The sequence below is a fragment of the Pseudorasbora parva genome, chromosome 2 (genome assembly GCF_024679245.1).
Source record: "Pseudorasbora parva isolate DD20220531a chromosome 2, ASM2467924v1, whole genome shotgun sequence".
NCBI classification, from domain to species: domain Eukaryota; kingdom Metazoa; phylum Chordata; class Actinopteri; order Cypriniformes; family Gobionidae; genus Pseudorasbora; species Pseudorasbora parva.
In genome coordinates, this window is record NC_090173.1 from 50,006,384 (window position 1) to 50,031,675 (window position 25,292).

Below are 25,292 nucleotides of genomic sequence, written 5' to 3' on the forward strand. Positions count from 1 at the left end.
TACCATGTGCAGGAGAGATCCAGGTCTGATTGATGGACACAGAGCTTGAGGCGTTCTGGGGGGCGTCCCATGGGTCAGGATGTGGGTGTGGCTGCGGCCAAGGCTGGGAACGGACACTTGATGCAGGCGGTGCCATCCATGAGCTTCCATGGCCACGGTTTAAAGAGCTGGGCTCTGATTGAACACAATCCAAAAGGTGTGTGCAGTTCACATTACTAAGGCTGTATTGCTGGACGTTTATGTTCATTTTGCCTACAGGTGTCATTTTTATTTCAATTACAGTTTCAGCCCTAATACATATTTTATATATATGAGCTTACAATATGTGGATGTTCTGGCTTATTGTAAAGCTTATTTTGTGTAGTTTTAAATAATGTTAAGCCATCATGCGACTGCCTTTGGAAGTTCAGTTTTTTTGTTTTTTAAGCAATAAAATGTTTTTTGTTTTTTTGGTAAAATATAATAATAACCCTGACTGCCACTCCTTGTTTCTGCACATAGAAAGCACTTTTGTCATTCTAACATAAGCATCAGAAATATCTTGGTGGGCCTTCAGATATAATATTATCTTTGACAACAGGGGCCGTGACCTTGGGGTCAAGAAGGCTGAAAACCACTGGCATAGGTGCAGCAAACATTTTTGGTTACTAGTGTCATCGAGGAACGCCTATTCACAGGCGTATTTGTCACCCATGACTCATTTATTTGAAATGAGTGCGTCTGCACCAAATGTGAGTACAAACAGGCAGCTATAGCGAGTAAATCAATTCATACTCCAGTTGGCCAGCAACGTTTTATGGAGCAAAAAGATTAGTTCCCTGTAATTTCCTATTATTTCCTGTCAAATATCCCTTGCTCGGTCTAGAAAATAATGTAAAATTTAAATATAATTTCATATTGTTCGGAAACTTAATTCAACTTTTGTTGAATTAACAGCCAATGGCTGATGTGGCTGAAGCATCATATTGGGGACGTGATCCCAACACGGCACTCACACCTTATGTAGAATTAACACACTTTATTATTTTAAATATACATGTTGAAAAATACTGGGTGGACCTTTAGTATTTAAGAGTTTAAATAGAGGAGATACAATCATATTCGATAACAGATCTTACCCAGACTATCCCAGGGGTCGGACCTCAGAGGACCAGCCTGGGCTAAACCACTATGGCCTCCAGATGAGTCCCAAAGTTTGGCAGCAGAGGGCACACCGGGAGCTGGAGCAAATATATCTGCAAGATCCAACATGGCAGACTGCCAAAGAAAAGACAGAAAAGCACTTTCAGCACATTCAGAAAGAGTTTTTAGGTCGATATCGTATGCTTCTATACACAAGTGTTCACGAAAAAGCCTGCAGTGGGGACATCCAACTGCGGTACAGTACCTGAACTCAAGTTTCAAGAATAATAAGGGCAACCCCAAAAAGTCCATCTCTCCAGTAAGTGTGCCACAACTGTACAACTTTTTAATATATGTTTCTAGGTGAAGCAGAATAATTCTAAGAAAACACAGAGCCTTAAAAGAAGCTTGACCCCTAATAAATAATCAAAATAAGTTTTGTGTCAATGTAAATTTGTATCGTTGACCTCTTGTTTACAGTAGGAATGGATACAAATGATTTGTATTAGTAACTCTAGATTTTAATCAGTTGTTCTCTTCTAATTAAATGCATTACAAGAGTCATTTAGCCATAGAGCTTCCAAATAGCCAACAGGTTAAAAGAGTTGTCATACTCCTCCTCCTTTGGCCTCCATTTCCCGTTTGCTCTCCTCGAGTGCTTTCTGGAGCAAGGACTCGTCTCCCTGGCGACTTCGCTGCTCCTAGCGAAAACAACAAACACAGAAGACATCCTTAAGAACACAACTAGAGAAAAATTCTACAAAAACTTGTGAGAACAGACAGTCATCCTATTGTACTTTTTACTAGAGATGCGCTGGTCGGCCAGCCATAAATTGCTTTTTAAGTAAGATTTTTAGCAATTCCGGACTTGCACACAAACTGTAAAGCAATAATTTCCCGAAGATGGACGCAAAGAAGAGAACAGAGACATGCCAGGAGTGAATATCCTGTACCAGGCACAACAAGCTCACTGTTCATAATGCACAAAATATAATGAAAACAAATATATAAATATTGAATTTTTGGTTGGGGTTTAAAATATCGCATCTCTGAAGGGAACTGACAGTCTTCAGAAAAGCTTCAATGGCGTTTTCTTTTAGCTGCGGTTCCATAAGTGCCACCTACTGTCAGAATGAATTAGCATTTTAATTCAGTCCGTTTGCTGTTTTTGTTTGGTGCAGGTGTTTTATGTAGCAAAATTTCACAATTTTAAAGTTAGACCATTCTGTTTTTTCTTTAAATCTTGAAATAGTACAGTGGTGGGAATATATATATATATATATATATATATATATATATATATATATATATATATATATATATATATATATATATATATATATATATATATATACAGTCTTGTTCAAAATAATAGCAGTACAATGTGACTAACCAGAATAATCAAGGTTTTTAGTATATTTTTTATTGCTACGTGGCAAACAAGTTACCAGTAGGTTCAGTAGATTGTCAGAAAACAAACAAGACCCAGCATTCATGATATGCACGCTCTTAAGGCTGTGCAATTGGGCAATTAGTTGAAAGGGGTGTGTTCAAAAAAATAGCAGTGTCTACCTTTGACTATACAAACTCAAAACTATTTTGTACAAACATTTTTTTTTTCTGGGATTTAGCAATCCTGTAAATTACTAAACTAATATTTAGTTGTATGACCACAGTTTTTTAAAACTGCTTGACATCTGTGTGGCATGGAGTCAACCAACTTGTGGCACCTCTCAGCTGTTATTCCACTCCATGATTCTTTAACAACATTCCACAATTCATTCACATTTCTTGGTTTTGCTTCAGAAACAGCATTTTTGATATCACCCCACAAGTTCTCAATTGGATTAAGGTCTGGAGATTGGGCTGGCCACTCCATAACATTAATTTTGTTGGTTTGGAACCAAGACTTTGCCCGTTTACTAGTGTGTTTTGGGTCATTGTCTTGTTGAAACAACCGTTTCAAGGGCATGTCCTCTTCAGCATAGGGCAACATGACCTCTTCAAGTATTTTAACATATGCAAACTGATCCATGATCCCTGGTATGCGATAAATAGGCCCAACACCATAGTAGGAGAAACATGCCCATATCATGATGCTTGCACCTCCATGCTTCACTGTCTTCACTGTGTACTGTGGCTTGAATTCAGAGTTTGGGGGTCGTCTCACAAACTGCCTGTGGCCCTTGGACCCAAAAAGAACAATTTTACTCTCATCAGTCCACAAAATGTTCCTCCATTTCTCTTTAGGCCAGTTGATGTGTTCTTTGGCAAATTGTAACCTCTTCTGCACATGCCTTTTTTTTAACAGAGGGACTTTGCGGGGGATTCTTGAAAATAGATTAGCTTCACACAGACGTCTTCTAACTGTCACAGTACTTACAGGTAACTCCAGACTGTCTTTGATCATCCTGGAGGTGATCATTGGCTGAGCCTTTGCCATTCTGGTTATTCTTCTATCCATTTTGATGGTTGTCTTCCGTTTTCTTCCACGTCTCTCTGGTTTTGCTCTCCATTTTAAGGCATTGGAGATCATTTTAGCTGAACAGCCTATCATTTTTTGCACCTCTTTATAGGTTTTCCCCTCTCTAATCAACTTTTTAATCAAAGTACGCTGTTCTTCTGAACAATGTCTTGAACGACCCATTTTCCTCAGCTTTCAAATGCATGTTCAACAAGTGTTGGCTTCATCCTTAAATAGGGGCCACCTGATTCACACCTGTTTCTTCACAAAATTGATGACCTCAGTGATTGAATGCCACACTGCTATTTTTTTTAACACACCCCTTTCAACTAATTCAACTAATTGCCCAATTGCACAGCTTTAAGAGCGTGCATATCATGAATGCTGGGTCTCATTTGTTTTCTGAGAATCTACTGAACCTACTGGTAACTTGTTTCCCACGTAGCAATAAAAATATACTAAAAACCTTGATTATTCTGGTTAGTCACATTGTACTGCTATTATTTTGAACAAGACTGTATATATATATATATATATATATATATATATATATATATATATATATATATATATATATATATATATATATATATATATATATATATATATATATAAGATAAATAAAAACCCTTGATTGTTCGTTGTTCAAACACTAAAAAAACGTAATATTGTCTGTACCTCGTACTGAGAGAAAGTACATGTTATCAGTATGTTTTGGGAAACTTTTTGGTCCAAGCTGGGGCTTAACCAACTCCAACCTCAGAGAAGTCTGTGTATGTGCGCTAGGGTCCTGTATTAAAGGTGTACAACGGACATGCTGTTCTGGACAAGCTGGCGCCTGCTCTAGACCTGGAAGGTCACTATGTGCCTAATTCAGGGGTGAAAGCATCAACAAGCGATTTATGGACAAGTGCATCAGATTTACTGACAATGTGTGGAAATTTACTATGACTATTTTCTCTGAGCCAGTCAGAATCATTCGGCCTGCAGTAATGACGTGGATAGACTTTGAAAAGAGTATAATTCTGTTGAGAAATTGAATGTACTAAAGGGTAGAGGGAGAGCGCGGCCTACGAACTCCTAGTGAGACTTGAAGCTGGCTTCTGCTGATGAAACTTCAAACTATTCTTCAGTACTTTTTTAATTAAATTTTTTAAATTAATTACTTTCATTGCTGACTCTTGGTCTTCATTCTTCAAAACTGGCCTTGGGTCCTAAACTGTTATTCCCCTAACAGCATACAGTACAAAAATAGGTTTCTCTTTATCAGACTTTCATATTTCATTACGTTCACACTTACATTGGCATTCATACGTGAAAACAAACTGCACTGTATGTGCACTTGAATGTGTACTTCAAATCCGAAAAGTATAATTTTAATCAAGTTACTTTTATGACTGTCCTTAATACGGTGTAATTATTCAAATACTGAAGAATATTAATTGAATGCATTTAGGTTTAGGATTAGGCTGGTTGTCTGTAATTATGCATAATTTACTGTTATTACTATATTATTAATAGTTATTACATGTGAAACAAGGACACTGTAAAATAGTGTTAGTATGTTTGGGGGTTTTATCACATGCACGTTAAAAATCATGCACTTTGAAACCCATTTCAAAGTTTGCATTCTCAGGCTACCAAACCACAGTTGTCGTGTAAATGAATGGCCAGAACGCATTCAAAGTTTTCTGTTTTCAACTGAAAACGGTGTTGTGTAAGCGACCCTAAGTTAATATCTAATGATTTTTACAATGGAAAGAATCAATCAAAAACTGGACTAGAGCTGCTATACAGCCAAAACTATATGTTATATTAATTTCCTGTTATCACTGTAAAGATGATTTTTAACAGTCTGGACCCAACTTTATATTAGGTGTTCTTAACTACCATGTACTTGCATCAAAAAAGTGCAATGTACTTATTGTGTTCATATTGCATTCCACATACGTCGGCTGATATTGAGGTGGGATATGGGTAAAGTTAGAGAGAGGTGTGGTGGTATGGGTCAGTTTAAGGGTAAAGTTAGGGACAGGTGTGGTGGTGTGGGTAAGTTTAAGGGTAAAGTTAGAGAGAGGTGTGGTGGTATGGGTAAGTTTAAGGGTAAAGTTAGAGACAGGTGTGGTGGTGTGGGTAAGTTTAAGGGTAAAGTTAGAGACAGGTGTGGTGGTGTGGGTCAGTTTAAGGGTAAAGTTAGGGTAAGGTGTGGTGGTGTGGGTAAGTTTAAGGGTAAAGTTAGAGACAGGTGTGGTGGTGTGGGTAAGTTTAAGGGTAAATTTAGGGTAAGGTGTGGTGATATGGGTAAGTTTAAGGGTAAAGTTAGGGACCGGTGTGGTGGTGTGGGTAAGTCTAAGGGTAAAGTTAGGGAGAAGTGTGGTGGTGTGGGTCAGTTTAAGGGTAAAGTTAGGGTCAGGTGTGATGATGTGGGTCAGTTTAAGGGTAAAGTTAGGGACAGGTGTGGTGGTGTGGGTAAGTTTAAGGGTAAAGTTAGGGACAGGTGTGGTGGTGTGGGTAAGTTTAAGGGTAAAGTTAGGGACAGGTGTGGTGGTGTGGGTAAGTTTAAGGGTAAAGTTAGAGACAGGTGTGGTGGTGTTGGTCAGTTTAAGGGTAAAGTTAGGGACAGCTGTGTTGGTATGGGTAAGTTTAAGGGTAAAGTTAGAGACAGGTGTGGTGGTATGGGTAAGTTTAAGGGTAAAGTTAGAGACAGGTGTGGTGGTGTGGGTAAGTTTAAGGGTAAAGTTAGGGACAGGTGTGGTGGTATGGGTAAGTTTAAGGGTAAAGTTAGAGACAGGTGTGGTGGTGTGGGTAAGTTTAAGGGTAAAGTTAGAGACCGGTGTGGTGGTATGGGTCAGTTTAAGGGTAAAGTTAGGGACAGGTGTGGTGGTATGGGTAAGTTTAAGGGTAAAGTTAGGGACAGGTGTGGTGGTATGGGTAAGTTTAAGGGTAAAGTTAGAGACAGGTGTGGTGGTGTGGGTCAGTTTAAGGGTAAAGTTAGGGACAGGTGTGGTGGTGTGGGTCAGTTTAAGGGTAAAGTTAGGGTCAGGTGTGGTGGTGTGGGCCAGTTTAAGGGTAAAGTTAGGGACAGGTGTGGTGGTATGGGTACGTTTAAGGGTAAAGTTAGGGACAGGTGTGGTGGTGTGGGTAAGTTTAAGGGTAAAGTTAGGGTAAGGTGTGGTGGTGTGGGTAAGTTTAAGGGTAAAGTTAGAGACAGGTGTGGTGGTGTGGGTAAGTTTAAGGGTAAATTTAGGGTAAGGTGTGGTGATATGGGTAAGTTTAAGGGTAAAGTTAGGGACCGGTGTGGTGGTGTGGGTCAGTTTAAGGGTAAAGTTAGGGACAGGTGTGGTGGTGTGGGTAAGTCTAAGGGTAAAGTTAGGGACAAGTGTGGTGGTGTGGGTCAGTTTAAGGGTAAAGTTAGGGACAGGTGTGGTGGTATGGTAAGTTTAAGGGTAAAGTTAGAGACAGGTGTGGTGGTGTGGGTCAGTTTAAGGGTAAAGTTAGGGACAGGTGTGGTGGTGTGGGTCAGTTTAAGGGTAAAGTTAGGGTCAGGTGTGGTGGTGTGGGCCAGTTTAAGGGTAAAGTTAGGGACAGGTGTGGTGGTGTGGGCCAGTTTAAGGGTAAAGTTAGGGACAGGTGTGGTGGTATGGGTACGTTTAAGGGTAAAGTTAGGGACAGGTGTGGTGGTGTGGGTAAGTTTAAGGGTAAAGTTAGGGTAAGGTGTGGTGGTGTGGGTAAGTTTAAGGGTAAAGTTAGAGACAGGTGTGGTGGTGTGGGTAAGTTTAAGGGTAAAGTTAGAGACAGGTGTGGTGGTGTGGGTAAGTTTAAGGGTAAATTTAGGGTAAGGTGTGGTGGTGTGGGTCAGTTTAAGGGTAAAGTTAGGGACAGGTGTGGTGATATGGGTAAGTTTAAGGGTAAAGTTAGGGACCGGTGTGGTGGTGTGCGTCAGTTTAAGGGTAAAGTTAGGGACAGGTGTGGTGGTGTGGGTAAGTCTAAGGGTAAAGTTAGGGACAAGTGTGGTGGTGTGGGTCAGTTTAAGGGTAAAGTTAGGGACAGGTGTGGTGGTATGTGTAAGTTTAAGGGTAAAGTTAGAGACAGGTGTGGTGGTGTGGGTGAGTTTAAGGGTAAAGTTAGGGTCAGGTGTGGTGGTGTGGGTCAGTTTAAGGGTAAAGTTAGGGTCAGGTGTGGTGGTGTGGGTCAGTTTAAGGGTAAAGTTAGGGACAGGTGTGGTGGTGTGGGTCAGTTTAAGGGTAAAGTTAGAGACAGGTGTGGTGGTGTGGGTGAGTTTAAGGGTAAAGTTAGGGACAGGTGTGGTGGTGTGGGTGAGTTTAAGGGTAAAGTTAGGGACAGGTGTGGTGGTATGGGTCAGTTTAAGGGTAAAGTTAGGGACAGGTGTGGTGGTGTGGGTCAGTTTAAGGGTAAAGTTAGGGACAGGTGTGGTGGTGTGGGTCAGTTTAAGGGTAAAGTTAGAGACAGGTGTGGTGGTGTGGGTCAGTTTAAGGGTAAAGTTAGAGACAGGTGTGGTGGCATGGGTAAGTTTAATGGTAAAGTTAGAGACAGGTGTGGTGGTGTGGGTAAGTTTAATGGTAAAGTTAGAGACAGGTGTGGTGGTGTGGGCAAGTTTAGGGTTAGGACTGGGGTTAGGTGTAAGGGAAGTGTTTTTTTTTTAATTAGTCATTTAAATGCGAGTACATAGTAGTTAAGGCCAACTAATATAAAGTGGGTCCACATTCTGTATTGACTTGACTTTTTTTTGGTCCAGACGCAGCCAACACGAGGCGAAAACACCATCAGCTCAGCCTGTCCCATCCAGGCTTTAGATGTGGGAGACTATTCCTTGTAAATTTGAATATACAACAACCTATGCAACTCGTGGTACCTACCTGCTGATGCTCCTCTTTACTGAGACTCAGAGCCAGCTGAAGTTGAGCCTCTTCATCCATGTCCAGAGCAACAGCAGCAGCAGCAGCAGGAGGAGGAGGAGGGGGAAGAGTAGGAGCTGGCTAGAGGTTTGCAATCAGACAACACAAGCAGTGTCACTCTCAACACACAGTACAGGCATGTGACTGGAACTAAACTGCAACTAATAAATGAAGGACAGAAGTGTAGAGCTGTACCTTGTGCGCCTCCTCTTTACTGAGACTCATTGCGATCTGAAGCTGTGTCTGTTCATCAATATCCACAACAGGAGCGGGCTGGAGGAGAAGAGGACTGGGGTTAATGAAGAGCAAATCAGTGCACTATCGGGCTTCTTCACTGCTCAAACAAAACTGCTACAGTAGCTGTGCTGCTAGAATGCTGATTCATCAGACGAATAAATGGGAGAGAGACTTCTCCATTTTTAGACCTCTTGTTTTGGTGACAATAACCACAGAGTGTACAGAGATCAAGGTTTGAACAATATACATATGTGGATGTGCTATAAAGTTAATTATCAAGGGTACAAACAGCTCAAGTGCCACATCAGTTTAAACGTGCATTACAAGTCTCTTAGGGGAATGTAAAACATTTACGAGAAAACTCAAAAGCATCGGCTGACTAATCCCTATTAGCTTTGATCTAAATCACATTTTACGACAGAAAAGTTATTTAAAATTGTATGATTTTACAATCACTGTTTTTACTTTATCTCTAATCAAATAAATGCAGTTTAGTGAGCATTAGAGACTTTCAAAAAAATCCAAAATCTTACTGACCCCCATATTTTTGGAATGTTTGTGTTTCAAAACACTAAGCTGATGAGTCTTTCACTAAAGTATTCGCTCCGCTCAGCCTGATTTATGAGCACTGGATCAATGTTCCACTCTGGTAACACACTAAGAGTCTTAGTAGCTTCACTTAGACCTGCATTATCAGTGAGTGCGGATGCTACTCTTCACACACTGGCAACACTTTCAGATAATGGCTGAGCTCCCTCTGGACAATGGCCGATGGGAGACAGCAACCAATGACCAATATGCGGGCAAGCCAATAAAGACCATTGGCTAACCTTATGCACATGTATGTTACAAATGTCTTACTAATGATTTGTTTCAGGCAGTTTAGAACCGATTCTTTAGGGGACAATAACTTTATTAGACGTACATGACACAGGGATCAATAAGGAGGAGACCGAGGGGAAAAGAACAGGCAAAGTGCCTCTAGGCCGAGACTTGAACTTGGGTCGCCTGAAGCACAGCTGCACCATATTTCCGAGCACTGCCCACAAGCCTTTTGCTCTGACACTTACACAACATGTTATTGTGTAACTATAAGACCATCGTTCATCTTCAGAACACAAATGAAGATATTTTTTATTTGAATTAACCCTTTCAAGGTCAAAAAAGGTAGTCAAGACATTGTTAAAGCCGCACTTGGCTACTTTTGCTCTCGGGGTCCCCCTACAGTTTGGAAAAAATAATGTCCTCAACTACGGTCGTAAGATCTGTCATCCTACAACAGGGGATGCCATCGCGCGTGCATTTGTTGACATGACAACCCTGATAGCCCTGAACTAGTGATGCGCGGGTCGTCTCATAACCCGCGGACCCCGTATGTCTATTTAATGGTCGCGGGTGCGTGGCGGGTTGTAAAAATATATACAGTGGTGCGGTGCGGGCCAAATAACTTCATAAAAGTGGCACCGCAGTTCCCCTGAACACTGCAAGAGGAGTGCAGAGTTCTTCTGGCGTCGCGTGTGAAATGTCTTCATCCCAGGTAACGTTACAGTCAGTGGCATATGTTTCAGCATGTCATATGAATATAATTTCATGGGTTTTATTTTTTTCAAACGCCAAATAATCACGATGCTCACATTTACAAGCCAGCGTCATTATAGTAGTCTATTGGTTACCGTTTTACAGAATCTATATGATACTTCAGTTCAATGTTTGAGTGGTAGCTCACCATAACAAGCAGGACAGCATCGGTCGGGCACGCCTCCTTCAGCTCACGCCAACGAGCAAACCCTGGTCACATGCTGATCCTCGTCCTGCCTTTAATCCCATCACTTTTTCGTTTCCTCTTATTGCTTTCCTCCAACAAAACCTTTTCTTTCTTATTTGTCTCTGCTGCTTCGGACATGACTATATTATCCGACAAACAAAGTTGGGCTCGCACGTCCGAATGTAAGGAAGTGTGTGTGTTGGTGGAAGTGACGTATATGCCGTAAAGCAGTCGAATTTTGTAGTTCTTTTTATTCTCGGGTTACTACCCGAAACCCGAAGTTTAAAAGTACGATTAAAAACGATACAGACCCCATCAGGCTATGGCAGACGTGTCATTCAACCTATTGTAAGTCGATTTATCATCACAAGAGTCTTAAAAAATATATTACGAAGGTTGAAAAGTTATCTAGTGCTGCTTTAAAATAGTCCATGTGACTTCAAGTGGTTCAACCTTAATTTAAAGGGGGGGTGAAACACTCAGTTTCAGTCAGTGTCATGTCAATCTTGAGTACCTATAGAGTAGCATTGCATCCTGCATATCTCCGAAAAGTCTTTATTTTTTTTATAATTATATAAGAAAGATGCGCTGTTCCGAGTCTTTCCGAAAAAAGCCGAGCGGGTGGGGGCGTGTCATGTGAGCGGAGCTAAATAATGACGTGTGCAGCAGCGCGCTGCAGTGAGGAAAGTGAGTCGCTCTGTGAGGAAAGTGATTCGCTCTGTGAGGAAAGTGATTCGCTCAGTGAGGAAAGTGATTCGCCCGCCGCGTGAGGAAAGTGAGTCGCTCTGTGAGGAAAGTGATTCGCTCAGTGAGGAAAGTGATTCGCCTGCCGCGTGAGGAAAGTGAGTCGCTCTGTGAGGAAAGTGATTCGCCCGTCGCGTGAGGAAAGTGCTAATACAGATCGACCGCCGGCCTATCAGTGGGTAAGTCAGTAGCTACTGGTTATATCACCTGTTTAGCATCCTACAAGCCAGCGCTTTGATGGGCGTAGCCTGTTGCTTTCGCTCTCTCCCTCGCTCTCTCTCACGCGCTTCCGGTAGAATTGTCCGTAAGGCCCATACAAGGAAATTCCGCCCCCACTAACGTCAATGGGGACGCATGATCTCAAAAAACTTGCCGAAACTTATGACTAACCGGAAGTAGTATTTTTGACAAAGAAATACTCCCATCAAACGTCCACCTTAACTTTTGAAACTTTGTCTATGTTTAGATTCCAAGTCTTTAACAGTGTAAAAAGATCAGTATGCATGAAACAGCATTTCACCCCCCCCTTTAATGAAGCGACGAGAATACTTTTTGTGCAAAAATAATGACTTTTTATCAGTTTATGCTGTAAGAGTGCAGCTCTTTTAAAGTGCTATGGCAAAATGGTGGCTACTTTGTGGGGTTTTTTTGTGTACAAAAAGTATTCCCGTCGCTTTTTAACATTAAGGTTGAACCACTGGAGTCACATGGACTATTTTAATGATGTCTTCACTTCCTTTCTGGGCCTGAAAGTGTTAATTAAATAGTTGTCTATGGAGGGGTCAGAGAGCTCTCAGATTTCATTAAAAAAAAAAAAAATCTTCATTTGAAGATGAACGAAGGTCTTACGGGTTTGTAACGGCATGAGAATGAGTAATTAATGACAGCATTATCATTTTTGTTGGACTAACCCTTTAACTTTATCAGTTGCTGATGGACAGTGTTTTGGAAATATTAATGGCCATGTGTTGGGTCGCCACACAATGTCTGTAAAATCTGCATCCTGAAGCAAAACCAGTAGAGAACCGCTGATTATGATCCAGAACAGTGTGTGTGTGGTGTGTGTTGTGTGGTGTGTGTGTGTGTCTCACCTTCTCACTCTCTTCTCGGCTCATGGCCAAGGCCAGCTGCAGCTGAAGTTCCTCCTCCCCGCTCGTCTGCGGCCGGGCCCGCTCCAAATCTGGGGCCAGATGAGGCGAGGAAGAGGAGGCTGGGAGGAAGAAAAGAGAAAATGTTGGATTCAACCTCTTGGTTTGGGAGAGAAAGGGCTGGCACCACCACTGAATGTTAAACAAGCACCCGAATCACTGTTGTCCCATGCCGGGCTGGAATTGCTTTCCTGTGCCTGTTTGACTCTGCTATCGGAACAATGGGGTGTCTGTGTGGGACAGGAGAAGAGGGACGGGGCGATGGGGCTTACATTATAATAACCCCCCCATATAGGGTGGCAGTTCATCCATCTGTGGCATGTCATTCCGATAGGGCTGCTTGATTAGGGCAAAAGTCTTAATGATTATTTTGCTTAATATTGAAATCAAGATTATTGGTGGGTGATATGATCGAGGTCACAAGTAAAATTTCGCAATTATCGATACTTCAACACAAATTTATACTAGCTTTTTAATGCAAGTAAAAAGTCCTCAAAACAGTTACAGAAGACAAGTAAACGGTCAGCAACACAATACGAACAAAGAAACTAAATACAAATGAACAAACAGTGCTGAAGGTTTTTCAGGAATATGTACTAACAGTGGTATTCAGATAAGTGATAGCCTACAACAAAAATTGAATTAAGCAATCCAATGTTAAATAACACTGGTCTATATATTAAATATAGACTAATCCGTGTTAAAACTACACAAATTATTAATTCAAGAGCCTAAGGAACAGTGTATCTTTCGCGGCTTAATATGCTTTTTAAAAACTGCTTAATATTACACATGTCCTGCAGTTTAGCAACAGTAGACTATGGAAGCCCGATTACGGCACTAAATAAAAAAAATAAAAGGAGTAATTGCTAAAATCTCAGAATTTAGACTTTTTTTCTCACAATTGCTTGATATAAAGTCCAAATTCTGAGATATAAACTGGCAATTGCGTGATATAAAGTCAGAATTCTGACTTATTTTCCTCAGTCACAATTGTTTCTTTATATGAAGCAATTGCGAGTTTATATCTCAGAAATTGCACTTTATATCAAGCAATTGCGAGTCTGCATTAACCCTTACATAATTTTAGTTTTATTTTCTGCACTGTGAATTATTTCCTCATCTGAATTGCAATAGGCCTCCCAGAACCAGAAACCGGCATATCTTTTTTCAGTTTGCAATCACTTCCACTACAGTGCTTCTGAATGGCTGTGCCTGGCCTGGAATGCGCTGGTGAAGAGATACGGACGACTCGACATTACCACAAATCACGACTTTTTACATCATCTCCTCAGGATCACGACCATCTGACAATCCGACCCTGTGAACGATGCCCACCAACACGCCTTTCATAAAACACCTAGGATGGGACATTTCTGTACTTTCCCAAAAAACCTGGCACCATGACAAACATGTTGGCCTATTGTTAGTTAAAGTGAAACCACATTGACAACCTTATGTCATCAAAAGCTTGAATTTCAGTAGATTAGAAAACTGTAAAATAGTTCCTTGTGGAAACTGAATATGTGGTCTATCGTAGCATACGAGCGAGGGCCTGTAGTCTAGAAAAATGTAAGTATAAAGTTAGGACTGTCAGTCATGACATGATAAGCTGATTCACTTTTCATGTTTAAATACATTTATTTCCCTGATTTGTTACGCTCATACATCAGCATTTATTCAGTTTCAGCTGATCACAGTAATAAATACTCTGTGCTGTATTTTGCATATTTTGGAGTTACTGCTCCATAAATATGTGAGGAATTCAACGAGTCAGAAAATACAAAGAATGTGTTTTTTACTGGGATGCATTTTCAAGAGTTTAGGCATGCAGCACAGCTCATGAATGTCAGTTTCAAAGGAGTGGACCACACAAAAGAAGCCAGGTAGCATTTTATGGCCAACAGGTGAAAGATGCAGTTTGAAAAGACACTAGGGTGAGTAAAAGACAGGACTGGCATTTTTGGGTGAACTATCCCTAGCACTGTTGTTTACGGCCAAAATCAACCGGAAGCCTCCAAACATTCCGAACTACTGAGTAAATGAATGCATATGGGAAGAATGTAGATGCGCATTTGGTCCACATTTACACACGCATCATGTGATCAAGTCTATATGGAGTGATCCACACCCTCATGAGGCATTAAAACTGTTGGAATCACACGTTCACAAAAATGAGGAAGTAGAACTTCCAAAAGATAGAAACATTTCTAATGTGGGTTAAAAGCACAAGGCCATGTGTGATACACCTTGTAAACATTGCGTGTACACATTTTTCACTATTGACATAGATCAATCATTGGTTTAGTTAAGCAAGCGGCGGATTGGTTTTCAAATCCCTAGTCAAAGGAACTATCCATTCCAGTAAAATCAATCTCACTCCTGACATACATTAAAGGGTTAGTTCATCCAAATATGAAAATTATGTCATCGACTCACTCTAAAGCCGGGTGCACACTGTGCGATTTTGGCCACGATTTGGCCGTCTGAGACAAATTTAGGAAATCCTAAAAGATTCCTCAGATCCTAGGCTAAAATCTGACGTCTTTGGTCGTTAGTTTGACATGTTCACCGGCAGCCGATTAATGAGCGCTGCGATCAAATTTTACCTCAGACGAAATTCTGGCAGTGTCAGAAGATTTGGCACAGAATCCTGCAGTGTGACTTCTCCTACGATGACAGTCAAATATCTCCGTTTTTCAAGACAAACTACGACCAAAACGAGAGCTAGAGATTTCTTTGTAGCCAGCATTTCAGTCCCGTGTGTAATGCAGCTCACTGTCACTGAACGCGTCATTCATTGATGATATGAACTCCGGGTGAGTTTTCTTGCGCGCGTCCGTTTTTAGCGCGCCTTAACTATCGTGCAGTCTGACATTAATGTCAACTGAGATCTTACAGTGTGACATGGCGATCATGTTCGTACAGTCTGACAAGGGACATTCGCAAAGGATTTTGAAAAATAGCACAGTGTGCAGGACCCTTAAGGTACATCTTCAGAACACAAATGAAGAAACTTAATGAAACCCCAGAGATTTCTGCCCCTCCATTGAAAGTCCATTACACAAAAACGCTTAAAAAGTAGAATATTGGATTAACTAATTGATCTTTTAAAACACCAGTAAAAGTAGTAATTAATAATGTAATGTTTAGTAATGGTTGGCTCTGATTGGTCAGATGATCAAGTCTGTTGTGATTGGTCTACTCTGCTCTGATCGGTCAGATGACCCAGTCTGTTGTGATTGGTCTACTCTGATTGGTCAGATGGCCCAGTTGGTTGTGATTGGTCTACTCTACTCTGATTGGTCAGATGGCCCAGTTGGTTGTGATTGGTCTACTCTGCTCTGATTGGTCAGATGACCCAGTCTGTTGTGATTGGTCTACTCTGCTCTGATTGGTCAGATGGCCCAGTTGGTTGTAATTGGTCTACTCTGCTCTGATTGGTCAGATGGCCCAGTTGGTTGTGATTGGTCTACTCTGCTCTGATTGGTCAGATGACCCAGTCTGTTGTGATTGGTCTACTCTGCTCGGTCAGATGACCCAGTCTGTTGTGATTGGTCTACTCTGCTCTGATTGGTCAGATGACCCAGTCTGTTGTGATTGGTCTACTCTGCTCTGATTGGTCAGATGACCCAGTCTGTTGTGATTGGTCTACTCTGCTCTGATTGGTCAGATGACCCAGTCTGTTGTGATTGGTCTACTCTGTTCTGATATCTGAATTTCATATATATATATATATTCATATTCATATCTGAATTTCAGCTCTGGATCTTCTTCAGTACTTGATACACAGTGATACAAACATCAACAATGGTGTCGCTTTTACTGTATAATTCGAGCCAGAGTCCTTATCCTTTGGAAGTGCATGCAAAGCGACAACACAATACAAACTCTTCCAGTCTCAGCTATTATGCAAATGTTTAACAAATCTTCATCATTTTGTGCAAGAATTAAGACTGGATACACTGACAACTAATTTTTGGCAGTTCAGAAACACTTCTTTCTTTTTGGAGACTATAACTCAATTTATCCTGGACTTTGAACTCTGAAACTTTGCAGGCCTTTACATTCAGAAACAGCTGTATTACATACTACATGAAAGAAGATCCTAATTGGGGCATATTTTTATTAGTGTGCATAACTTAATATTCAATTGTCCCCAGGACTTTTTTGAACGTGACGCCATGAGTGTGTGACTCTGCATTCAAGAAAAGTAAGAACAGTCATACTCACAGTTAAACGAGGAAGGTGAGCCCCTTGGCCTGCTGTGCTCTTCGACATACACTGCTTCCATACTGGGTTGACTGGAAGGGCGTCCTGGGTAAGGAGGTGGTAAAGATCCATAAGCAATGGCACCGCTGGTTCCGGTCACACGCTCACGGGTCTTGAGAGACTGTGATCGCTCCTGCTTGAGCTTCTCATCATCCCTGAGCAGAGCCACCAGCTGCTTGGACTTTTCCCGGACACTCATGCCCTGGTCCTGCCCGTCCCGGTCGATGTACTGGAAATCCCGCAGAGTCTGAATGGCGTATATATTCTCCTTGCACTGCTGGGCCACTCGATCTGATCCGGACTTGATCAGATAGTCCAGCAGATTGAGGGCCTTGTACACATGTCGCCAGTTCTTGCCATGGTCATTGAGCCTCTTCCAGATAATGCCCATGACCTCCGTGAACGCCACCACGTTGAACGTCAGGTCTGCGATTTCCATCAAGAGCGAGGTTGGAGGACCCCACGGATCATTGGATGTCGCCTCCCTGACCTTGATCTCCGCGTCCGTGTAATTGTTCACAATGTTCTTCATCTGCCGCCGTAAAGAAGAGGTCGTCATGATGACTTTGGGCGTGGGGTGATGACGATGGATACACTTTTGTTTGTGATAAGGAGTGTGATGTTTCCACAAAGACGAAATGTTCAGCAATCTCCTGCTACAGCTTTGTTAACCTGAAGAAAAGAGAGGTGAAATAAAAAAATGTTAATTTCATACTAGAAACAGGTCTCATCTCAAATGAAACATACTGTAGATGGGTTGCCTGGACTTCTTTGGAAAAATACAAAAAAGATATTACATTTCAATGGATGTGTGTCAAAGTAACATCCACATGGATGCAGGACTCAACGTTTCCCAGCAGAACATCACCCAAAGCATCACACTGCCTCCGCTGGCTTGCCTTCTTCCCATAGTGCATCCTGGTGCCATGTGTTTCCCAGGTAAGCAGCGCACATTTACCGAGCCATCCCAGTGATGTAAAAGAAAACGTGATTCATCCAGGCCACCTTCTTCCATTGCTCTGTGGTCTCTGTTGCCGCTTTCGGTAGTGGATAGGGGTCAGCATGGAGCTCCATATGCAGCCCTATTAGCAAAAAACTGTGATGCCCTGTGTATTCTGAAACCTTTCTATCAGAACAAGCATTCATTTCTTTAGCAATTTGTGCTACAGTAGCTTGTCCGTTGATTGAACCACCCGTGCCAGCCTTCGCTCCCCAAAGCCCCTTTCACACTGCACGTCGGACCCGCAATATTCCCGGAACATTGCCGGGTCGCCTTCTGTGTGAAAGCAACCACGTCCCGGGACTGATTACCGAATTCGACCTGGGTCGGGGACCTAGTAACATTGCAGTATTCGACCCGGGACGAGCGCTGTGTGAACAAAAGCCGAAACTAATGCCGCAACGTGTACGTAGTTATCGTGCGACTCCTAGAGCTTGCTTTTTCAATAATACAAGCCTGCAGTGCCAGAAGAGATAGTCGGTGTTTTAAACGCAGAGAGTGTTCATATACAAAAGAAACTAAAATTAAACAAGCAGAAAAGTGTGCAAACTGGACACAAGTCGAGATCACGGAGCTCCTTACTATCCGCTGAAGCTGAAATCGCTCGCCATTATACGTCACATCACGATGTCACGTGTCAACTCGACCCGGGACCGTTAAGCGTTGTGTGTGAAAGCGCACATATTACGGTATTTCGCTGGCAGTGAGAATAGACCAAATCTAGCGGCCCGGGAACAAATGCTGGGTCGCATTATCCGTGTATTTGCCGGAATCGCAGTGTGAAAGGGGCTTAAGTGTATCAATGAGCCTTGGCCGCCCATGACCCTGTGACCGGTTCACCCCTGTTCCTTCCTTGGTCCACTTTTGATAGATACTGACCTCTGCAGACCGGGAACACCCCACAAGAGCTGCAGTTTGAAATGCTCTGACCCAGTAATCCAGCCATCATAATTTGGCCCTTGTCAAACTCGCTCAAATCCGTACGCTTGTCCATTTTTCCTGTATCTAACACGTCAACTTTGAGGAGAAAATGTTCACTTGGTGCCTAATATATACCACACACTAACAGTTGAAGAGATAATCAGTGTTATTCACTTCACCTTTCAGTAGTCACAATGTTATGCCTGATCGGAGTAGCAACTCAACCAAATGGGTAGCAGGAGTTTCTACATTTAGCAAATGGAGAATTACATTCTTTCATTTCAAAAATAACGACTTACAAACCATTATATTACACATTCCCTGGACTTCTTTGGAAAAATACTAAACAGATATGTCAATGGATTCATTAGCTTTTTGGCAAAAACCTACCCTTGTGAGAACTTGTAAAAAGAGTACTTATTACTCTGGTACTCTGTGTTCTGGGCCACACCCCTCTGCCAACACGCCAAATACACATATTCTTTAATCTATTTGATTATATGTAAGTGTAAACCAGTGAAAGAGTATACTTAAGTGTAAAGTAAACTGAATGTAATGTTCAGATATTTAACTGCATGTTATTTACAATTAAAATAAAATGTAGTATAGTTTAAATGTATATTAAATGCAATTCTGAACCTTAGATTACTTTTGGAGCTATTTGAGTAGGACTAGAGTGAATAGCATAGAATATTAGATAGCATAGATTTGAAGTACATTACAAGGCCACATTTAGTACAATTAATCGCACTTCTTTTTCTACAGGATACCGTTTGACAGCTGACAAGTTCTTTTGATATGGAATCAAAAGATATAACTCAGCTCCTCTCTGCAATATAACACAAATCATCTGCATCCAACATGTCTTCAAAGAAATGAGCACCAGCTGAGGAAAGCAGACTTGAAAGAAACATGCCGAAAACTCCAGCTCTTTGTTCTTTATTACACACAAAAAAAGTTAAACATTTCAGCTATTTGTATAATCTCAGGTATCAAAGATGTAACATCCAGTAAAGGCGGCTGAAGTGTGTAGTTTCTGTACCGCTATCTGTTTATTTCTGCCCCAGTAGATGCCAGTGTGGGGAGAGTCTTCCTACCTGTCTGTCTCAAAGAAAATGGGGTGCGGGGTTAGTCCTTAAAAAAAGGTTTTTCACCCTATTTAGAAGAACCATTTTGGTTCCCCAAAGAACCCTTTACTGAACAGTTCTTAAAATAACCATTTTACTCTTAGTTTAAAGAACTTTTTAAGAAACTAAAGATTTTTAAATAATCTTATGTGGAATGGAAAGATACCATGGATGTTAAAGATTCTTAATGGAGCCATTGATTATAATAAAGAACCTTCATTTTTAGAGTTGCAGAAATGACAGCAACAACAAAAAAGGCAGCAAAACTGACACCCAACTTCACTGCTACAAATAGTCTAGAACCAGCAAAACTTGAAATGCAGACCATACATCAGTGTTAAGGCCACGTGGACTTGCATCACATATGACCCGAGAGAATGTAAGCTGTCAGTTCAAAAGAGAAAGAGAAGATGTGACCATAAACAAACTCTGACTAAAAAGTGCTATTGGAACATCCTCCTGGTCACTGACACATTTAATCAAACACAACCTATCATCAACAATGTACAAACAACACATAGCAAGTCAACCAAACGTGCCGCAGGAATTACTACATTTAGCAAAAGGAAAATGACATGCTTTCATGTGAAAAACAAAGACTTACAAACCATTAAATTGTACAAGATTCAATGATGGGTCTTGTTCATGACAAGTGTGTGTGTGTGTGTGTGTGTGTGTGTGTGTGTGTGTGTGTGTGTGTGTGTGTGTGTGTGTGTGTGTGTTAGAGAGAGAGGGAGGGAGGGGTTATGGTTAGATAATGGTTGAATAATTTACACACAAATTCTGGCGTTTTATGAATGAGGCCCATTAAACAGGTTTTTAGACAGATACTGTTGGTGTAAATTAAGTTGTAGTATTGAGAAATGCCTAATGGTGTTATCTTGATGGTACATAATATCCACAGTGTTGGTAAACTATGAGAAATATCACTGCTAAATATATATATATACATACAAACATACATACATACATACATACATGTATGAGCTTTAAAAGCTTACTGTTAGATTAAACTCTCCAGTGTGTCTCAATATGGGAACATAAGAAGTTGCACTGCAAAAAAAAAAAAATGCTTTTCTTATTTATACTTTATATATTAGTTGTCTTGTTACCAGTCTAAATATCTAAAACTTCTTAAATCAAGATGCATTTACTAGATAAGTAAAAGTGCATAAGACATTTTTTATTGTTTTCTGGAAACTAAACTCTAAATGACGTATTTTTTGCTTTAAATAAGCTAAATGATCTGCCAGTAGGCTAAGAAAAATAACCTTGTACTGATTGAAATCTTGCTTTTTGTTCCCAAACAGAACAAACAAAAAATTGGCAGATCATTTTGGGGAGTTTTTTAAAGGGGGGGGTGAAACACTCAGTTTCAGTCAATCTCATGTCAATCTTGAGTACCTATAGAGTAGTATTGCATCCTTCATATCTCCAAAAAGTCTTTAGTTTTATTATAATTATAAAAGAAATATAGGCTGTACCGAGTCTTTCCGGAAAAAAACGAGCGCCTGGAGGCGTATCGTGTGGGCGGAGCTAAAGAATGACAAGCGTACAAAGCGGTGACGTCCTCAAGCATGGAGAAGCCCATGGCTATCGATCAGATTCAGCTAATAGATATATGATCCAGAATCAAATCTGAGGCAGAAATAAACTGAACAGGAGAAACAGCAACAGCAGGACGTCCGTCTCTGTGGTATGTACTGTATTTAGTGGCCTGTCAACATTTGTGTGTGTTTACTCGCAGTTTATGAGGACATGATTCGGTTTATGGACTATTGTATGCGACTAAACCTTAGCAGTAGCAAGCAAAACGGTTTTGCACGTCAGACTAGTGTAACGTTATACATAGAACAACAATGGAGTAACGTTAGCGCATTTGAATGACGAAGCACGCGATCGTGTCGTTTACTGATGTTTACTCACGCGACGATAAGCAACAGCAGAGACATTTGAAGCAGATTTACTCACCGTCTGCTTCCAAAGCAGGACCGAACCTTTATCGCTGGGACCGCTCCGTCAAAACCACACTTCTTTGGTATGATTTGGTGAAGTCCTGTGACAGCATTGACCGTGGAAATCCGCAATATTGTGAAGTTTCCCGTCATTTCTGCGTTCAAATCGGTTCAAATGCAGCGCTGCCTTCAGGGAATGCTGTGCTGAAGCGTTGAAGTCGCTTAATGTCACCCATAGGAATAAAGTGGAGCGAGAGCGCGGCGCGTCATAAGTGTTCACGGACGAGTGGATCTGCATCTGAGCCAAGCCTGCAGTCTCCCTCTCATTTACTGAAGCTTTCGCGCCTCGATCGACCCCCGGTGACCGGTCCCAGTATAGCCGCCCCTCTGTGATTTCTAATGGACGCAAGACAAACTAAACAATAAAATTACACTTCAAATATTTTTTCCCCAAAGTTAGTTAATGTCACTGAAGGCAGTTATCATCACGATTTCATTTCAAGTGTTCGTTTTTAAAATAAGCTTAGTTTTAGTTAGTTATCTGACGCTTTAAAAACGGGGGGTGTGACGTCATGATTGACAGCTGAGACTGACGGCTTCTCTGAGTGAAGTTGTCACTGATAAAAGCATGGAAAAACGGACTTTTTTCGAAATTTTTTGAGAGCAGATTGGAGCTTTAGCTTTAATTTCTACATTTCCATAACTGTTTATTTCACACCAACATAATTAATTGTTCTGCATCTGCGAGAGTGTGGGCGGGCTTTTGATATCGCAGCAGTACTTCCTGCTCTACTTCCTGCGCTCTACTGCGCAACTCCGGTCCGGAAATCGCTACTGCGCAGACTCGGTCCCAAGATGTCAGCGCCGTGCAGGCCGCCTAAAAGCTTCAAATCTGCCAAGCGGAAACAGATGATGTCGAGCCGTCCATATTTTTTTACGGTCTATGATCTGAGCGAGTGTTTATGGGCGTGCATTTCCTCTCTCGCTCTAGTCACGCGCGCGCGCACCCTACCGGGAGAAGAGCCCGTACGGCCCATACAAGGACCTTCCGCTCTTATTAACGTCAAGCCGAGCCATACTCGAAAAAAACTCCGAAACTTGTGAGAAACCGGAAGGAGTATTTTTGACACAGAAATACTCCATCAAACGTCCAACATTAGTTTTTGAAACTTTGTCTATGTTTAGGATGGGAATCCAAGTCTTTAACAGTGTAAAAGCTCAGTATGCACGAAACAGCATTTCACCCCCCCTTTAAAGCAAAAACTTGTTTCATTTTTATTTATTCATAATATTTCATGGCATTTTACTAATGCATTTTATTTTAAGAATGTATAAATATTTGGACTACAAAAAAATATATCATTATTTTATTAGACTGGAGATTACTGCTTGTCTCATGTTGTTGATTACACAATATTGCAATGTATTTTGAGTCACTGTTAGCCTCCTCTGACAAAATTATTAATAACTTCATATAAACAAGACCACACCCTGAATAAAAGCACACATCAAAGCCGTATGCTTGCAGCGGTAATGAGAACCCGATATCATATATAAAGTGCACAGGCCATGACCTTGACGAGGTGACACATTCCACTCTCGCTGAACTGGCTTTAGACGACAATCAATAACAGCCGTTTGCTTAACATCACATTTCTGCTGGGAGTCTGTTGGATCACACAGTGCTGCGCAAAAGGGGTGGAATTTCAAAAACAAGCCCTGCTGACACATGGGCACAATACACAATGATTTCCCACATTAACCTGTGTGAAAGCCTTTCTCTTAGAAAAATCTGATCTGCATGTCCAAACCTATCAGAGGATTAATATAGCACAAGATAAAGAGGTGTCGTACAAAATCTCATTTGTCTTGTTTGTAAGTCTAAATATCTAAAGATTCTTAAATCAAGATGCATGTACCAGATAAGTAACATGACATTTTCTTTCTTGTTTTTTGAAAAATAAAATTAAAATGAAGGGAGCTTTTGCTTAAAACAAGCAAACTAATCTGAATAAATGCATTTTGATTTAAGAATTTATTTATACTGAAACAAGATTAAATACACACACACACACACATAATATATATATATATATATATATATATATATATATATATATATATATATATATATATATATATATATATATATATATAGTATATTATGTAACTAGTTGAACTATGAACTACATACATTAGAAAAGGTTTGTTATGATGACATCATCATGCTTTCAGGAAGCAAATTCTGTAATGCCAAGCACATATCTCGTTTTTGTCACTATGTATAGGGTGATAATTTACCAGTTACCAAGGTTTTGTATTGAATATTCGTTGTTTGTTTGTTTGTTTTAAAGTTTGTACAAATATCAGCATTGAATTTGATCATGTATTAAAATGTAGCCTGAGATGGCACAAACAACAAAATGATCTTTATTAATCACCTTTGCTTATTCTAACCTAGAATTTCCACATGAAAAACTATACTTTTGTCTAAATGTAAAATAAGCACGTAGGCACGTAGCCTATATTCCCGTTATAGCCTATTTCAGATAAAAGCATGGAAATAACTAGCATTATTAACCAAATGTGCCTTCATGCATTTGTTTACTATAGTTGTCCACCTTACAAGCGAGGCTACAAATTAACTTTCAATCCGACTGAAGAGAACCAGCTTTGCCATATTTAACGTCCATTTCATAGTTTTTGTTGAAGCTTTGAACCTAGAAAGAAGGTAAATCAGACTCCTAAATGCTTTTCGGTGCTGTGGGACAAAAATAAAGAGCCCCTTCGCAGCGTTCGCATCTTCATAATGCGGTAGCTATTGCGGCAGGAGAGAGAGGGAGAGGGTGAATGTTTGAAAGGCGGCTTTGGTTGCGTGACTCAGCTGGAATAATATAGAGTAAGATTTGTAAATCTGATTTTGCTTCGCGAGAGGCAAAATCGTAGTAATCTGAACGTCCTTTGTGTCCTTACCTCTCATTGCCTGACATAAAAGTCCCAACTGTGGGATCCTATCGGTAGTTGTCCTCCCCTCGACATCTCCGCATGCTTCCAGTGTTGATAGTTTTTGTATTCTGGTTCAAACACACACTCCAGACGTTCAACTCAGTCAAGCGTCTCAAAGTTTTGCGTGTGTATTTGTGTTGTTTCGCTTTGTGGAGGAGGCCTTATCCGGTTAGGAGTTTTTTGTACATATCCCGAAAAAGTCCCGGGCGCTAACCTCGCTGGCAACAGAGCCCCCCCTTGTTAAAGGCCAGTAAAGTGAACCGAAGGAAGAGGATGATGGAGAGAGGGAGGGACGGAGGGCTGCACAGTCAGAGTCTGTCCTTAACCCGTTCTGTTCCGAAACGAGACTCACTCTCTCACACACACGAGCCTGACAGACCTGATATGCTGCTCTGCCTGGCCAGGGAATGTGCTCTCATCAGATGCACGGCACTTCCCTCTATTAGGATTCACAGATCGGAATGTTTACAATCCTTGTTATTTGTCTACCAATAGTGTTAAATACACGTCGAAATTAAATAGGCAAAATATAATAAAATTAAAAATACGTTAAAATGGGTAACATTTAACACCTTTAATTGCCATTTTCCCCTATAAAATGCTTAAAGGGATAGT

General features: G+C 40.9%; 1 protein-coding gene across 3 annotated transcripts in view; it reads right to left on the reverse strand.

Moving 5' to 3' along the window:
* The window catches only part of epn3a (epsin 3a), a 29,718-nt gene extending 4,736 nt beyond the window's left edge, over positions 1 to 24,982 (reverse strand). Inside the window, exons 1-8 of one of the 3 annotated variants that reach the window (XM_067423352.1) lie at positions 24,645 to 24,982; positions 16,630 to 17,340; positions 12,340 to 12,458; positions 8,698 to 8,775; positions 8,464 to 8,583; positions 1,740 to 1,823; positions 1,119 to 1,257; positions 4 to 174 (exon numbers count right to left, since the gene is read on the reverse strand). In XM_067423352.1, the coding sequence (XP_067279453.1) occupies positions 4 to 174; positions 1,119 to 1,257; positions 1,740 to 1,823; positions 8,464 to 8,583; positions 8,698 to 8,775; positions 12,340 to 12,458; positions 16,630 to 17,227 (1,309 nt within the window). In that variant the 5' untranslated portion in view covers positions 17,228 to 17,340; positions 24,645 to 24,982. Of the gene's footprint in view, positions 1 to 3; positions 175 to 1,118; positions 1,258 to 1,736; positions 1,824 to 8,463; positions 8,584 to 8,697; positions 8,776 to 12,339; positions 12,459 to 16,629; positions 17,341 to 24,644 lie in introns of all 3 variants that reach the window. The other 2 variants (XM_067423344.1, XM_067423361.1) reach the window with 2 other exon arrangements.
* Positions 24,983 to 25,292: the final 310 nt, after the last annotated feature.